General features: G+C 38.4%; 2 protein-coding genes across 3 annotated transcripts; one reads left to right on the forward strand and one right to left on the reverse strand.

Moving 5' to 3' along the window:
• Positions 1-420: 420 nt before the first annotated feature.
• LOC140981620 (uncharacterized) lies at positions 421-5624 on the forward strand. The gene is made up of 3 exons (XM_073448045.1): positions 421-738; positions 942-1523; positions 5578-5624. The coding sequence occupies exons 1-3, from the start codon at positions 597-599 to the stop codon at positions 5622-5624; spliced, it is 771 nt and encodes a 256-aa protein (XP_073304146.1). The 5' UTR covers positions 421-596.
• Positions 5625-13342: 7718 nt separating this feature from the next.
• LOC140980347 (BTB/POZ domain-containing protein At5g60050) lies at positions 13343-15344 on the reverse strand. Of its 2 annotated transcripts, none has more exons than XM_073446113.1 (2): positions 14741-15344; positions 13343-14436 (listed from the first exon to the last, which is right to left on the reverse strand). In XM_073446113.1, exons 1-2 carry the CDS (start codon positions 15332-15334, stop codon positions 13459-13461), a joined length of 1572 nt encoding a protein of 523 aa, XP_073302214.1. In that variant the 5' UTR covers positions 15335-15344; the 3' UTR covers positions 13343-13458. The 2 variants fall into 2 exon arrangements, with proteins under 2 accessions (XP_073302214.1, XP_073302213.1); XM_073446112.1 differs by having other exon boundaries at positions 14723-15342.
• Between the last annotated feature and the right edge of the window lie 2993 nt (positions 15345-18337).

The raw sequence follows: 18337 nt of genomic DNA on the forward strand, positions 1-18337 counted from the left end.
TGAACTGAGGTCCTCGGGTGCCACTACTGCCGACCCAAGATGGCTCACTGGTCCCCGCCCTCGGCCCTAGCCTCATCAGTANAACTTGGACATGCTTCACGGAGGTTTTCTACTCCAAATATTTTGCAGAGGAAGTGCGCACCAGGTTGACCACCGAGTTCATGAGCTTGAGACAGGGTGATATGACGGTTACGGAGTTCATCCGTAAGTTCGAGAGGGGCTGTCACTTTGTGCCCCTGATAGCAAATTATGCCAGAGCTAAGATGATGCACTTCCTGGTGGGTCTACGGCCGATCTTGCGCCGTGATGTTAGGGTGTCTGACCCTACTACTTATGAGGTCGCGGTCTCCAAAGCCCTAGCCGCAGAGCAGGATCTGCGGGATATCGAGAGGGATCGCTAGGGCAAGCGCCCAGCCCAGGTACCACACCGCCCTCCTCCTCATCAGCATCAACAGCAAAACAAGAGGCCTTTTCATGGGCAGCCCAGAAACAGAGGCCAGCAGCAGCAGCAGCAGCAGCAGCGGGGACGCCCAGCCCCGAGGACCTTTGAGCACCCAGTCTGTCCCAGGTGCTCACGCTGTCATCCTGGAGCATGTATGTCTAGCTCTGGAAAGTGTTTTAAGTGTGGCAGTCCTGACCACATGTTGCTGCAGTGCCCTCAGAGGAATCTGCCTACCCAAGGCAGAGTTTTTGCTCTCCATGCCGCAGAAACAAACCCGGAGACTATGTTGTTGACAGGTACCTGTAAGCTTTAAGTTATTATTTGAATTTCCGTGTTTTGGGAACCAGAATTAAGATCTTGAACTTAGAAACTGATATAGGATTGCATGCTCTACTCAGTATTATTTTGGGAATTTAAGCTAGAAGAACTTTGACCTTTGCATGTCTATAAGTTTAATTCTTGTAGCTATTGGGTTCGACTTAAAGTTCCGATCTTTCAGGGAGAATTTTTATATCTGGTTCCGCTACCAAGGCCTTGATAGATTCAGGGGCCACTCACTCGTTTATTTCGGAGGTCTTTGCGAACATTCTTAAGATCAAGACCATTGGGCTAGACACAGCCTTTTCAGTAGTGTTGCCGTCAGGCGAGGAGATGGCAGCTACTAATGTGATCAGAGATATAGACCTTGAGCTGCATGGAAATCTTGTGTATGCGGATCTTATCGTGCTACCGATGCCAGAATTTGACATCATCCTAGGGATGGACTGGCTATTGCGGAACAGAGTGTTGATAGACTTCCAGCGGAGATCTGTTCTTGTTCGACCGCCAGGAATGGAGCAGTTCTTATTTGAGCCAGACAGGTACTTTCCTCTACCGCGTATTATTCCTTATGTTCAGGCTAGGAAGCTCGTGCATAGAGGGTGTCGGGCATTTCTAGCAACCTTTTTATCTGTCCCCGAGGCACCCAGCCAGTCAGCCTCAGATGTTCCGATTGTCAGAGATTTCTTAGACGTTTTTCCTGAAGACGTCTCTGGTATGCCACCTGAGAGAGAGGTGGAATTTTCCATTGAGCTTATGCCAGGTACGGCTCCGATCTCAAAAGCACCGTACCTACTTGCACCGACAGAGATGGCAGAGCTTAAGAAGCAGATTCAGGAACTTCTTTACAAGAAGTTCATTCGCCCTAGTTTTTCACCGTGGGGCGCGCCAGTCTTGTTTGGTAAGAAGAAGGATGGCTCTATGAGATTATGCATTGACTACCGGGAGTTGAACAGGGTTACAGTGAAGAACAAATACCCACTTCCGAGGATTGAGGATCTGTTTGACCAGTTACAGGGAGCTTCGATTTTCTCCAAGATTGATCTGCGCTCCGGTTATCACCAGTTGAGGGTGAGAGATGCTGATGTTTCCAAAACTGCTTTCAGGACTCGTTATGGTCACTACGAGTTCCTTGTGATGCCGTTCGGTCTGACGAATGCGCCAGCGATCTTCATGGATCTCATGAATCGCGTATTTCAGTCGTATCTTGACCAGTTTGTGATAGTGTTCATAGACGACATTCTCGTCTACTCCAAGAGTCAAAAGGAGCACAGCAGGCATTTGACCACAGTTTTACAGACCTTGCAGAAGCACAAATTATTCGCAAAGTTCAGTAAGTGCGAATTCTGGTTAGAGAAGGTGGCGTTCTTAGGCCACATTGTTTCTAGCAGTGGTATTGAGGTAGACCCAGCGAAAATTGCCGCAGTCAGAGATTGGGTTGTGCCGCGGAATGCATCAGAGATCCGCAGTTTTCTTGGGCTAGCAGGATATTACAGGAAGTTCATTAAAGGATTCTCCTCTATTGCCGTTCCACTCACATCTTTGACCAAGAAGAATGCTAAATTCGTGTGGAGCAAGGAGTGTCAGAAGAGCTTCGATACCTTGAAGCAAGCTCTTATCTCAGCACCAGTGTTGGCCATGCCGTCAGGGCCCGGTGAGTTTGTCCTTTATACCGATGCTTTGAAGCTCGGTTTAGGCGCAGTATTGATGCAGCATGAGAAAGTGATAGCGTATGCTTCTCGACAGTTGAAAATCCACGAGAAAAACTACCCCACCCATGATCTAGAGTTGGCCGCAGTAGGTTTTGCCTTGAAGATTTGGAGGCATTATCTGTATGGAGAGAAGTGCTAGATCTTTACCGACCATAAGAGCCTCAAGTATTTCTTTACGCAGAAGGAGCTGAACATGCGTCAGAGGCGTTGGTTGGAGCTTGTGAAGGATTACGACTGTGACATTAGCTGCCACCCGGGTAAAGCTAATGTAGTTGCAGATGCATTGAGCAGAAAAGTCGCAGTAATGGCTCATTTGACGATTCAGAGACCTCTTCAGCTTGAGATGCAGAGGTTTGATCTAGAGTCATATCCTCAAGGTAGAGTTCCCCGTCTATCTACCTTGACCATTCAGTCCTCTCTTCTTGACCGTATTCGCAATGCTCAGTCAGCAGATGAGCAATTGGCACAGTGGAAGAAGAGAGATGAAGCCAAGGGCACTGTCTTGTATACAGTCAGCGACGGTATGGTGAGATACCGAGACAGGATATGGGTTCCTAGCAGTGGTTCTATCCGAGCAGACATCTTATCAGAGGCCCATATGTCGCCGTACTCCATTCACCCGGGGAGTACAAAGATGTACAAGGATCTGCAGCTATTGTATTGGTGGCCAGGGATGAAGAAAGACATCAGACGTTTTGTATCTGAGTGTCTGACTTGTCAGTTAGTGAAAGCAGAGCACCAGAGACCAGCAGGGTTGCTCAAGCCTCTTCCCATTCCCGAGTGGAAGTGGGAGAATGTTACCATGGACTTCGTGACCGGTTTGCCGAAGTCAGTCAGACGATCAAATGCCATCTGGGTGATTGTAGATCGTCTTACCAAATCAGCGCACTTCTTGCCAAGTAAGACGACTTTCACCATGATTCAGTATGCGGAGTTGTACATCCGGGAGATAGTCCGACTCCATGGTATTCCCGTTTTGATCGTATCTGACAGAGACCCCAGATTCACTTCCTCTTTTTGGAAGAGTTTGCATTCGACTATGGGTACGAAGTTGCTGTTTAGCACAGCTTTCCATCCTCAGACAGATGGCCAGTCAGAACGAGTTATTCAGATTTTAGAGGATCTTCTCCGTGCTTGTGTGATTGACTTCTCAGGGAGTTGGGAGTCGAAGTTGCCATTGGTGGAGTTCACCTATAACAACAGCTTCCAGTCATCTATTGGTATGGTTCCGTATGAAGCTCTGTATGGCCGCAAGTGTAGATCTCATGTTCATTGGGATGAAGTAGGAGAGAGAGCAGAATTGGGTCCAGAGATTATTCAGCAGACTGTTGATGTAGTAGCCCAGATCCGCGATAGGATGAGGACTGCTCAGAGTCGACAGAAGAGTTATGTAGATCAGAGGAGGAGAGATCTAGAGTTCGTAGTCGGCGACCATGTTTTCGTGAAGGTGGCACCTATGAAGGGTGTCATGAGATTTGGGAAGAAATGGAAGCTCAGTCCGAGGTTTATTGGACCGTTTGAGATCCTCGACAGAGTTGGGACGCTAGCTTATCGTGTTGCTCTTCCGCCGAATCTAGCCGGAGTACACGATGTGTTCCACGTCTCCATGCTGAGAAAGTACATGGCGAATCCTTCGCATGTGCTGAACTTTGAGCCGTTGCAGCTTACCCCGAACCTGTCTTATGAGGAGAGACCAGTGCAGATCTTAGACAGACAGGAGAAGAAGTTGCGGAACAAGTTGGTTAAGCGAGTCAAAGTCAAATGGCTCAACCATTCAGAGGAAGAAGCTACGTGGGAGTCTAAGCCAGAAATGAGAAGTCGGTACCCCGAGTTATTCGGTGAGTTCTAATTTCGAGGACGAAATTTCTTTTAAGGGGAGGAGAGTTGTAGAACCCGTAATTAGACTGCGTATAAGCCATGCATAATTCTAATTTTTTTTTATTAAATTGACTTCATTGCATGAGTATTTAAATGCATTCTTTGAAGCTAAGTATTTTATTCAGTAGTTTAAATTTTATTCTTTTCAGTTCATTAAGTGAGGCCGGACCGGAGTTGGAGTAAAGAAATAAAAATTTAATGCTAAGAAAACATTTCCTAAACTTTATTTAAGATAATTAATAAGTAAATTTATTGTAAAAGAAGGTTTAAGGAATTATTTAAATAAGTGGAGATAAGTAGTAAATAGAGTTCCATAATTAATTCCTTAATTCTTTTAAATGTTTAATGAGTAGATAAAANTTTTTATATGTTTAATGAGTAGATAAAACACTAAAGAGTTAAAATACAATATTCAATAAATATTTTCCCTCCTCTTTTATTATAATTTTCGGCCCCTATAATTTAATTTAAAAGTTTAGTTGACAACTCATTTAATTAATAGTTTTCCTATCCATTTTTATTGGGAGATAATTATATCACAACAAATCTTCTATGATAATTAATGGAGCAAGATCCCTAAAAAAATCGGCCATGTTGTTTTTTTTAAGAATTAATTGTGATTTTTATTTCAACTCATTCTTTATTTATCCCCTTAAATATTCTAGATAGATTTATCCTCCCCAACTTTTAAATCACTACCAAGATTTAATTAAACTAATTCTCCCTTTGCACCTAGACCTTAAAATCGTCAATATGCACCTCTAATAAAACAAAAAAAAATCTTTGATATCATTCTTTTTCCTTATCACTCAAACTAGTAGATAGAAATAATCTTTCCCTTCCCTTTTATCTTGTATCTTCCCATTTAAATTCCTAGTCTCCCTCCCACTCCATAATCTCGAAAATTTCAGTCCCCTTCAGCACTGAAAATCGTGAGAGGCTAGGGTAAAATTAAGGAAGAAAAACAAGAAAGAAAACAAGAGTAGCAACTCCGTCTCCTCCGCGCCGTATCATCTATTCTTTTCGTTTTTCTTTCAGACGAAAACCAAGGCATGTATATGTTTTCCTTTTCTCTTCAATCAAGCCATATAGGTATTTTTAAACATCATATGTACACGATTTCATGCAAGAAAACCGAAATATGACAGCAAATTTTTGTCAAATTCTGCACAGATTTTTTTAGCTTTCCTTGTGCACTTCACGTTTTCTGTTGTTTTGATGGTTCAGGTGGTTGGCTCGATTCCAGTGGCTCGGCGCTTCATCTAGACATGTAGTAGGACATGTTAGGGTCATGTAACAACGTTGGTTCCAGCCCCTTCACGCTGGAGATAGAGTTTTGACAGCAACACCCCAAGCATGTCACTTTGTGGCTCGAAATTGGCATGTGTATTGTCAAGGGTGATGCTTCTGATCTTGGCTTCCCTAGGGGCTATAGCCATGGTTAGAACATCTCCTTGTTATGTCTAAGACATGACCAAGTCGCCCTTTTGAGGCTTGGTCCATGATGGAATCGGTTTTCAAATAAAAGAAACAAGAACAGATTTTCGGCCCCTTCATTTTTCCTGCATGTGTAATTTCGGTTTTGGTGGATGGTGTGGATCTGGTTTGGCCTATGGCCCTTAGCCATGGTTCAAATCATTCCTTGGGATGTTGTTGACAGGCTCTGGTCGGTGGTTCAAGCCCCAATGGCCAAAAGTCTCGCAAACGATGCGATGCAGGCAAAGTTGCTGCTGCTGGAATTTGACAGCAACTTGCTGTATCGGTTCGGAGGCTCGTTTGAGTTCTTGGTTGGGTTTTAGCCTATGGCTTTGGACTGGACAGTGCCTCATCAAGTTAGAAAGGCCAAGTTTTTGACCGTTTGTGATTCGGATCATTTTTGAAATCGTACAAAAATTTACGGTGCGATGTGCCAAATTGACTCTCGACAGAGCGTTTCTTGTTTTGGCCTCCATTCACCTAGATGTCGACTTGCATCATTTTAGGAGCATTAATTAGTCATTTTTAGCGTATTTTTATCATGAATATTTGATGATTCAGTGTCAGTTCGGGTTGGTTCGGAGTCATGATTAAATACGAATTCGTCGAGCGTCATTGTCGCTTTTTTTTTTTAACTTAAATTGCATATTTGGTCAAGTAGAAGCTATTGCATATTTTTCATGTCATATTTAGGTTGCAGCGAGCCTGAGAACGATCCAATCCTGTTGGTAAAATAATACAGGATTTTTTATTATGCAATTTAATTATATTACGTGCATGAAAATAGAAAATACTTATTTTTGAGATTTATGCGATATTGCTTGTGGTCAATTCACTATTTTGGGAGCACTATTTTACTCGGTCGCCAGTGACCGATCAGTTCAGTTTGGTACCACCCGGTCGCCAGTGACTGGTCAGTTCAGTTCAGTTCAGTTTGATACTCCCCCGGTAGCCAGTTACCGATCAGTTCAGTTCAGTGCAGGGGCCACATGCGTAGACCATAATCTCAACAGAAAATTATTACCAGTTATTTCAGTACAGGGCTCCAAGGAGCAACATTTTTACTATGATTTTAATTCAGTCATGCACGTATTATAATTGCTCAGTACAGGTTATTTTCAGTATGCCCCATGACATGATATTTTATCCCATGCAAAATTTTACTAGTATTTACTCGTTACCTACGATATATGCATGCTGAGTCTTTAGGCTCACTAGACTTGATTGTTGTAGGTACTGATGAGGCTAAGGTCGAGGGCGGGGACCAGTGAGCCATCTTGGGTCGGCAGTAGTGGCACCCGAGGACCTCAGTTCAGCATTTATTATTTTATTTCTCAAACAATTTTTATCAGTTGTTGAATATTCTTAAAACGATAAATTTTTGCAAACAAATATTTTCTTCCGCTGCCATTTTGAATACCAAACTTTGTTTATCGGTTTATTTATGAATGAGGTATTTTGATTATTTAAAAAAAAAAATTTTAATTTTTCGCAAATTTTCAAGCAAGGATTCATAGGCCTTCACAAGATGCATCCTTGAGTGCCTGGAACCGAAGCAACATCCTGAAATCACAAGAACACCACCAACCGTGAAGCACAAAATAGGTGGCCGAGAGGGCCTGTGCAGATTTCTTTGCAAGTTGCTGTCATGTTTGGTTTATTTCGTGAATCGTGAACATAGAATGGTTTAAAAATATCTATAGGACTTGATTGAAGATAAAATAAACAATATATACATGCCTGGAAGATTTGTTTTGAATAAAACAAAGCAATACGACGAACACGGCGCGGCGGAGACGGAGTTGTATTTTCTTTCTTATTTTTTTGCTGCAACTTTTCGATTTTTGCTGTTGATTCTACTGGAATTTTTGAAGCTTAAGGATGGAGGGATGCTAGATTATGAAGGTGAGGGTTATATGGGTGATAAATGAGTCAAGAATGCATTTAGATTGAAGTTTCATGTGAGGAGATTGAATGGCAATAGGAAAGGTTTCTTTTCCTTTCTAGCTGGACAAAAATGGAGGGGATTAGTATGCTAGATTAGTAGGTTGAGGGATATTAGGTGAATAATGGTTCTTGACTTATCACTAGTTGGTGAGTTAAAGGTGAGGAGATATCATACCATGAATGGCCATTGAAGGGAGTCTAGAATGGATAGTTGCCAAACATAATTAAATTGTCTAAGGGATGGCCGAAATTTGCTAGAAATTTGTAGGGTATAATATTGTTTAAATCTTGTATTTTAAATTCTTAAAGTTTTAAACACCCATTATTTATTTTAGTGAATTAATAAATTAAATTAGGATAAAGATTTCTTTCATGGCATGGTTTGGTCTTAAAATAAATTAGTAAAATGTTAGGTTATAATTTCTAGAATATATTAGGCCTAGATTAATTTATCCCAATTGGTTACACATTTTAATTTAGGTTTTTAATTAAATATAGGACGTAGAAGCACTTATTTAATAACTTAAATCCAATTAATTTAAATAAATCTTAAAACCTTCTTTATCCTTAAAATAAATTATTCTTTGGCTTAAATTAAATTTATGAATATTTTTTTTATTATTAAATCTTATCTCAATGCTCCAAACTCCAGTCCGACCTCGCGTATTTATCCGAAAATATACAACTAGACTTCTGCGTTTAAAATAAATAATCATGACTAACAAATTTTAAAATGAATTAAACACTTCACACACACACACACACATATATATATATAAAAATCATTTTTAATTTAAATAATAGTAATTATGCATGGCTTATACGTAATCTGATTTTTCGAGTTCTACACCTAAAGTCCCAAACGAGAACAGCCCTTCAAAACCGCTACTCCTACGTTCATACGTCTCCTATTCCCATGCGATCGTCTCACCCTTCGAGCCACCCCTTGTGCAACCACCCTAGAACTCTCCTATGACTCTCTTAGGTCTCCTAGCCATGCCCTAACAGCAGCCACAGCCATGACTCGCAAAGGACACCCTAGCCGAAGAGCCTTTGCCCACAAGGACTCTTATATATTACTCTTTTTTTTTTTTCGTGCAAGCCTTCTTCCCTACAGGTGCAGCCTTCGTCCAGCCTCCTATGGCCCCTAAAAAAGTTGGAAAAACATCCCTCCAAGTTACCCTACCATGGCAGCCCTTTTGTGGATCAATAGGAGGAGTTTTGAAAAAGAAAAACTCTTGTTTTGTGCATGTATAGCCATAAAACGAAAATATGAAAAATGTATCATGTTTTTCATGCAATCATGTACCAAACACATAATATGGTGTGAAAGATGAGAAAAAGAGATTAAGGCGTGACTTTATGTTATTAACACACGATTAACTGTTGACGATTGCGAAAAACGACGACAAGGAGAACCTTGACTTGAATTTCCTAGCAATAGCTGAAACTTTCCTCTTGAAATATAGTGTGTGCCGTGTGTTGTTGGTGGGGAAAAGGAGTCCTTGTCAATTTTTTAGGGTGGGAGCGTGGGTTATCATTAATTTGTGGGGTAGATTTTGTATTTTAAATACTAATTAACACACTAACAATAACTTAGGCACCATTAGAAAAGTTAATTAGGTCCAATTAGTCCATTAGTGCGTACTTAAAATATTTTGTTTAATAAAGTTTGTGAATTTATTAGCCGGGTTGCCAAAAAGTTCGTATTTTTGTTGAAAATCCAACACCGATAAAAATTACGTCCCGGCGTATAAAATCACCTCAAAATTCCTTATTTTCAAAAATATGAAAAATCATCAATCATTTTTCAAATAATTAAAAAAATTATTGGATAAAAATATTTTATATTTTTCAGCCATCGGTCTCCATTACTCGATCGCAACTCGAATAACCTTTAAAAATATATTTTAATGCAACCATGTAGAAAAGTAAATTTTAAACATGTCAAAAAGCAAAACATAATTAATTTATGAAATTAAAAACAATTTAATTAAAATACAAAGAATTTAATAATTGCAGGCATGTGGTTCGTGTGGACCTTTAAATTTTCGGGGCGTTACACGATGGATCCATCTACGTATAACCACAGTACTGGGCGACGGGGACATCAGGGACACTCTCACCTGTCAACTGAGCCTTGGCCTTAAATATCATCGTATCATCGTATTAGTCACAATTACTTCACCTCCTTCAACTTTTCATATTTTCATCACTTATAAAAATTAAAGCATGCATAAATCATTTTTCTTTTAAACCAAGCATACAACACATCTTTTAGCATTAACGATTCATCATAAAATTCCATAAACATTTAAAATAAGCATATTATCATATTTTACATCATTCAAGGCATTGCCAAGACGTTTACTATTTTTCAGGTGTAAAATGACCGTTTTACCCCTAGACGTAAAATTTCTCGATTTTGAATTTTCTTACTTTCATTGACTCTAGACCATCTCAAATAATTATTTAAGATTAAATTAAATTTCTTATATTTTTATTTGGCTTAAATTCATAGTTTTCTATTTATTTCGTAAATATTAATTTTAAGAGCGTTTTAATCCCAATTAATTCAAACTTTATTATTAAATTCCCAAACTTTATACATAGACTTTTTATTGCCTAATTTACCCTTGTGAACCCGTGGACCCACGGTTCAAGCCTTAACCATTTAAACCCATTATTCGAACCATACCTAGCCAATCTCGAACCAACTTGCGTTTTCTTCGAGCTGAGCCTGAGCCACCCCAAGCCAGCCCTTGCCCAACCCATCTAGGAACTCTCCTGGACCCCCTGGACTCAACCTAACCCGCTACAGCCCCATGCTCGACGCAACCAAAGCCGCACGAGTTACCTACCTAGACTAAGAAACTTATAATCGGCTAGGACTCTACCACCCGAGCCACCACCGAGCCCGAACCCTACCTAGGACCATGATTAACCTCCTTAGTGTCCCTTTGGTCCAGCCCCCACGGCCCAAGCACACAAACGTGCAGGTCCCAACTTCCTCACACGGCCGCGGCTAGGAAGAGTCCTAGCTGTGCGCCTCTTCTTCTTCAGCCCTTTCAGCTTCGTGTGGACCTTCTTGGCTCGAGACCAGGACCCTCACGAGCCCAGCCCTTTATCCTGAGAGAGCCCTGCGCAACTTTCCTCCCTAATACCCCAAAGCCGAACCCTTGAACACCAACAAGCAATACTTCGTCCAGCCTTGTTCCTATCGTGTGCAGCCATGGTGTGCGCTTGTCTAGGCCCCTAAACCCTCTTAAACTTGACCATTCATGCAATAATATTTTAAGTTTTGGAACCCGAAATCATGAATTGTTAACATGTCAATGCATAAAAACGAAAATAATCATAAGAAAATCATGTTTTTCATGAAAACGATAATCAAACACGTAATAGGATGTGATAGATGAGAAAAGAATATTTATGGCGTGCCTTTGCGTATATTACGCACGACAAATACGTTGAGATGCAAAGAACGGCGACGAACGGAAGACCCTTGCTGATTTCCTTCAAGAAAACGTGACTTTACCTTGCTGATATTCTCGTGTGTGCTGTGTTTGATGGATGCTAGGAGTCTTGTTCATGTATGTGTGAGTGGTGCGTGATTTGTAAGGGGTTTTGTGGGAGGGTTCGGCCTATTTATTTTTTTAAACCTCCTAGTGCAAGCCTAGGCCCATTAGTATGGTGTAATAGGCCCAATAAACCCATTAGCACATATTTAAAATATTTCGTTAAGGAAAGTTCGTGAAAATATTAGCCGAGTTCTCGAAAAATTCATATTTTAGTCGAAAATCGAATACCGTTAAAAAATTATAACTCGACGTATAAAATCATGTCAAAACTCCTTATGCTTAAAAATATCATATAGCATCAACCTTATTTTAAATAATTAAAAATAATTATTTAATAAAAATATTTCTCTTTTTCAGCCATTGGTCTCCGTTTCTCGATCGCATCTCGAATAACTTTAAAAACACTGTTTTCATGCATTTGTGTAGAAATTACATTTTATTCATGCAAACATGCACATCATATTTAATTAAGCAATTAAAATCATTTAATTAGCTATTTTATATTTTCTTAAATTTGAATGCAGTTGAATTACGTCATCTTAATTTTGGACCAAACACTTTACGTTTATGTTTTAGATCATTCTTGAATTCTTTCCATATTCAAAAATCAAGGTTGTCACTTGGAATGAATCATTAGACCCATTCTTTCTTCACATATTTCTTGCATGATCACTGTTAGTCTTGCACTTATGCCATGACAGGCTTGGAATCAAACCCTTTTATATAAAAAATATAGTCCAACTATGAATTCCTTTCATCCGACATTTTTTTATATATACTTCATATAAGTGACTCTCATAATTCCTTTGTCGTTCTGACTTAACTGTACACATTGTATGATGCATAAACAAGCCCATTAAAAATGAAACTTTTAGAAAATCATTACGATTTAGTGCACCAATGGTAGCCGTCTTTTGGGAATCCTTGTCTCCTCCAACAAGTGTTACGAAGTCTGTTTTAAAAATTTTGCTAAAATGGTGGTTAGATAGAAGAGCATCTTTTGTCGTCTCCGCTTGAAATCCGAGCCGTTGAATTTTTCAAGTTCTTCTCCATTATAACAGATAGGCCTATTGTATTTGCATGTGTCATTTTAGTTCAAATAACTTTTTAAGATTCTTGGCAAAATATACACTTTGGAATACATATGGGCTATATGCAAATGAACAAAATTGGCTAAAAAAAAAATAGTTGAGGCAAAAGTTTACTCTTATATATTAAAACCTTCTTACCACGCCCAAGTGCCAATGTTCACGTCAATAATTTTCCCGAAATACAAAGACTGTCGACTTGAAAATAAAAACACTACAAATTTTATTGTAACACAAACCTTGAAATAATTATAACTTTGTTAACTTGGTGTACAAACTTTCCAATCTCGTATTCTAAGCATTAAAACTTTAAATTCCAAATTTCAAGATTCTACTTCTTGCAAAACTTGGATTTTTGCTAAAAAAATTAGAAATCAGCTCTCGTATTTAATTTACGTACAACTTATAAAATCCAAATTCAGTAATTTATATATTGAAAATTCGGATTTAATATACATAAACTTAAAAAAATTCCATGTAGAATTAAATTAGAGAGAAATGGTACGTAAAATGCAAGTGTAAGGGAGTCTATTTATACTTTGTTAAGAGACTTGAACAACCAGCAGCTTTCTGAATGGTACACGATGCAGTTTTCTAACAGATGCGAGCCAGAAGAAGATACAAAAGAGGAAATCACTTGAGCTGCCATTAGCCCAAGAAAGGTGTGGGCTGGCTCGCTTATTTACGGAATAATCTTTGCCCCTGGTGTAATTCATTGTCCAAAAGAGGAAATCACTTGGGCTTGATCTAGATTAAAATGATTTATCTTTTATAAACCGAGTTCCAATATATGACATCGTAACTCAAGCTTTAATTAGCATCTATAATATGAAGAATTGAACAAAATTTAGAACTCAGTGAAAGTGAAAGTGAACTTCCTTAAAGATATTTTGAGAGAAAACAATCCAATCCTCATTTCAAAAAGTCGCCATTGTACAAAATACAATGATTCTATCCCACAATCTCTTCGACAAAAAGAGAAGATGTTACATGGTCATTTCCATGAATATAGGACATCAGGTGGATCCTGAGCCGTTCGATTGGCTTAGGACATCGTGAGCCGTAATCTGCGGTTGGAGCTCGATCGTGTATCTTTTCACGAAAGCCCTTCTCCACCAAATCTCGAATGCTCTCTGAATATTAGGACAATCATCCCCTATGTTAAGGAATCTATTGAACCAATCGAGTAAAATATACTGCTGCTGAGCCAACGGCAAAGTGAGGATTGTTCGACACAATCCCTCCTCGATCAATTTCCTGTCAACTGATTTTCCAGCCCTTCTTATCCACCTGAAATCATCGTACAGTGCCACCAACCAAGTCGACAGCAAAGAAAACCTCGTATCCTTTGGCACTAAGATATGTCCTCTCCCAATAGAGATACATAATTGTGCTGTAATCTTGCTAACTTCATGCCGATAAAAACTGGGAATCTTCGAATGAAGAACTGCGAGCTCCTTCTGGTCGCCCCATAACTTCACAAACTCATCTCCCATTTTTCTATCGATCAAAATACCAACAATCCACTGCATATTGTCTGCCTCTCGAGCTATCTCCCCCATCAATGTACTTCTCTCACTCATGCTTTCATCTAAGCATGTTGCTTCGGATAAGCATAGCACAAGAGAACTAAGACATCTATCACATAGGTTATACAAGGTATCTCTCGTTATATCAAGCCGATCATGAAATCCATGGTTGTTAGCATTGTCTTTGAGCAATCGAGATATCAAAACTTTCATTTCTTTGCGAGATTTATCATCTTTGGCCTGCAATACACCGAATGACAGTTTCAAGAAAATCTCATCAGCACTTGCAGATGTTGATGGCTCAGCGGTCAATCTCTGAAGCACAGAATCCGTTCTTGATTCATCGAGCTGAAGTTGATTTAGATGCGAAACCATTCGTTCCTCATCATCTTGAGACCACGGTACTGCTTCTAGATACTCCAAACATGTCCTTATCCCATCATCAAACAGTAAAGCTGAATATACCTGCAAAATGTCGCGAAACTAACCTAAAAAACACTTCAATCCAAACCGAAACAAACCGACCAGAATTATTATACACTACGCATATGACTGCACATCACTCAACATTTCTTATTCCAATCCGAGTTGAATAATAATCTATTTGGTAGCTATGGATCGTCCAAGAAAGAAACAAACTAAATGGACAAAAGGAATAAAAAACGAACAATTCCAAGAAAATAACAAATTAAAGTTCTTTGTGCAACATAAAATAAACCCAAGAATGGGGAATGGGATAAAAAGTAGAGACCTTCAAGAGGGACACAACCTTGGAAACCTCCATACCCATGAGCTTAGTCTTCAAATTATCGCTGTACATTAGCACCACAGCCTCCACATAAACCTCCACATCGTCACATTCGAGAATCTCAACAGAATGCGCACCAATCCGCCGGAGCTTCTCCGCGAAGAACCTGCTCTTCCCCGCCAAGACCCTCTGGTGCACGTCCATGGACACCCGAAACGCCGCGGACTCCCCTCCCCCCGCCTCCGCCACCGTCAGTCTGACGTCACCCATGCCCCATAGTTCATGATTTCGAAATGGGGCCCGTGTCAACGCCTCAGAAACCCTTTCTTGGACTTTCTTTTGGGCATCTGACTTGGGTTTGGGCTCACGGGCCTGCTCAATGGACATCATCTCGAAAAATGTCGGGACCATCGGGCCTGGAGCGGGCCGAATGCTTGGGGGAGGGGAGAGGAAGGGGCCGGAGATGAAGCCTTGCCTTATCATTGCGGAGACCGATTGCTGTTGGTTTCTTGATGATTTCTGGGACGCCATTGAAGTGTTGCGAGGTTCAGAGCATGTGACAGCGACTGGTGGAAATAAAATGTGCGCTAAAATCCAAAACCTGAAATCTCCCATTAATTTAATTTTTATTTGTAATTATCTTGAATTGGCTGCACGAGATATAAATATATTTTTTTATATAAATAATAAATATATATATATATATAAATAGATTCTAACATTTATGATTGTTCATAACTTTTTAAATATGATATTTTTTATTGTAAAAATTTATGTAATAAAATAAAATTTAACGTAAAAAGATAGAACGTTGTACTTTTATTTGTCGTCAGTTTATTAAAAACAAATACTTGTTTGCACTTTTTAATATATAAAAAAATATTTATACACTTTTCGGTTCATATTTTTTTTTATGAAAATTGATACAAAACACTAAAAATTATAATACAAATTATGGTATTTGAATAACAAATATTGCACATATGTTACTAATATATAATTTTTAAGTATCCTAACATGTATAACAAATATTGACATTAATGACCGATTTTTTCGGATAAAAATCAGTATAAAACATTGAAAATGTGATACTAATGAATGATATTTGAGTAACAAATATTTCTTATCTGATATTAATATATGATTTTTGAGTAGTCAAACATTTATAACAAATATTGTTATTAATGACTCATGTTTTTTATCAGATCAAAATTGGTAGAAATAATTGAAAATGTAATACTAATATGTGATATTTGAATATCAATTCTTTCAGATCTGATACTAATACATTTGAGTACCTAAAATAGTATAACAAATATTGATAATAATATAATTATTTCAATTTTATAATCAAAATCTTATTTTTTGTATTAGATCTAAAATATTTGATACTCAAATATATATATTAATATTATATTTTTAATGTTTTATAATGATTCATTCACGAAAAGATACGTGATCTCATGAGGTTCAAGAATTTTTTTTCTCTGACCAAAATTAAATACATTTTTGAACCCAAAAAGAATCGGAGACATTACCTTTAGTCCTTCACCACGGGCTATACCCTTAAAACGTGTCTGTAAACTTATTCCTAATTATTGGTCATATCAGTATCACTTTATCCCCTTCAATTTCACTACGTCGTGACTTAACCCTCTTATATTGTACATCGATTGTATAGTTATGCTCCTTTAAATTAATGACCATACAAATTATGTAATACTTTATAAAAATTAACTTATTGATAAAAAAAAAATTTAACAATATGTTACGCTTACACTGATGATAAAATACTTACATGTTGCTTTTGAATGATAAAAGCATTTACATTTCAACGAATTTTCTTTGCATTTAAGTTAGCTCAAACTAACAGTAAAGTTAACACATATATTTGATTTTCAATAATGTTAGTGGAAATATTTGTCATCAGTTACGCAATTATAAAATTTTACTCATGTTACAGCTATGATTCTAATGAATTATTTAAAAGGCTTATCGTTATATTTTGTAAAACATCAAATAAGCAAGCAATATAGTTTGCAACACAAGGATTTTAGCCAAACTTATAATGGCCCTCCAGTTTGTCATTGAGAATTATGTTAATCTTGGAAAGACAGACTCAACACCACACCGTGTGGCATGGAAACTACCCTTTCTGGTAACCATTGGTGGAAAGTGAAACTCAGAAAGTATAGACTCAAACTTGGTACTATGATTCTCCTCGAATATTTGGTGCATCACATACCCTTCTGAATGTGAGGCATTGAATGTACCTAAAAGTAGACCTCACCGGGGTTTTATCAAACCACCTGATTTGTAGGATACATTTTTTATGAGAATTTCACCAGATTTGTAGGCTGTGTTTACATTTGAAAAGGTCAATAACGTGGTGTATTTTTAATAGAAGACGAAGAGAGTTGGACGTATAGCTCGGGGGATTTGTAGGCGGTGTTTACATTTGAAAAGGTGTATCACGTGGTGTATTTTTAACAGAAGACGAAGAGAGTTGTACGTATAGGCAGCTCGGGATGAATTAAGGTGAAAAGATTTAGCAGTGTATGATTTTACAGTACATGACATGGTGAAACTCTCCTGATGTAGGATTGGAAAACCTGCACACATACTATGACTCAATCGTCAATTGGCTCAAGATCATTACAATATAAAGAGATATTTAGCATTTTTGAAACAAGAGCAATCGTACATAGTATAATATAAACATAAATATGTATCTGTTTGCATAATATTGATATTTGCGAGCGTGTCGGGTGCGAAGTTGCACCAACTTGTGTGAAAATGATAAAAATCTAACTTCTAAAATTCAAGCGACGTGAATTCTAAATTCGACCGTCAGTTCTAGTCTCCTAAAAAAATGCAATGCCAAAATGAAGAAAACTACTGGAATTTGAAGAATAAACCTCTGACATCGTTTATATTTTCAATAAACAGTAGGAATTGCTGAAATCTAAAATGACAAGTCCTAGAATGCTAGAAATATAACGTAACGATTAAAAACTAGTGTTTGAAGATTGGAATTTAGTAGAGAGTATTTGCAGAATTTTTGTGCGTAGAGTTGTGTATAGAGAGTTGTGTCGCTTTGTCCGATCATTTTCTTCTGAATGCTGAGCAATTCTCCCACTCTCCCATGATTCACGTTGTTCTGTTTTTCATCCCACGATATCCATCTCTTTCTTCCCACGATCTCGTCCCTTTTCCCGCCTTGCGATCGGTTTGAATTGATAAGAATTGATCCGCTATGGGCTTTTATTATTTAATTGGGATTCATAATTTAATGTGGGCTTTATAATTTAATATGGGCTTTATAATTTAATTATTTTAACCCAAACAATTGCTCCCGCAAGCATTGGCACGTGGGCCAAAATGCTTGTATGTTATTCTTTTACTCCATCTCTTACCACTATGGCGCATAAGCAAAAAAAGCCCAAGACAAATTCAAGTCTTCGGTGAAGCCAGATTCGAAATTTCAAAAGCCATCTTTCTTCTTCTTCTTCACAGAATAGCCTCCAAAATCTTGTCGGAAATCTCATTTTTCTGAATCCATACTTTGAAATCTCCGAATTCCATTTAATGTAAAAGCCAAATCTCAAAGTTTCCAAG

Source organism: Primulina huaijiensis, chromosome 7 (assembly GCF_012295235.1).
Source record: "Primulina huaijiensis isolate GDHJ02 chromosome 7, ASM1229523v2, whole genome shotgun sequence".
NCBI lineage: Eukaryota > Viridiplantae > Streptophyta > Magnoliopsida > Lamiales > Gesneriaceae > Primulina > Primulina huaijiensis.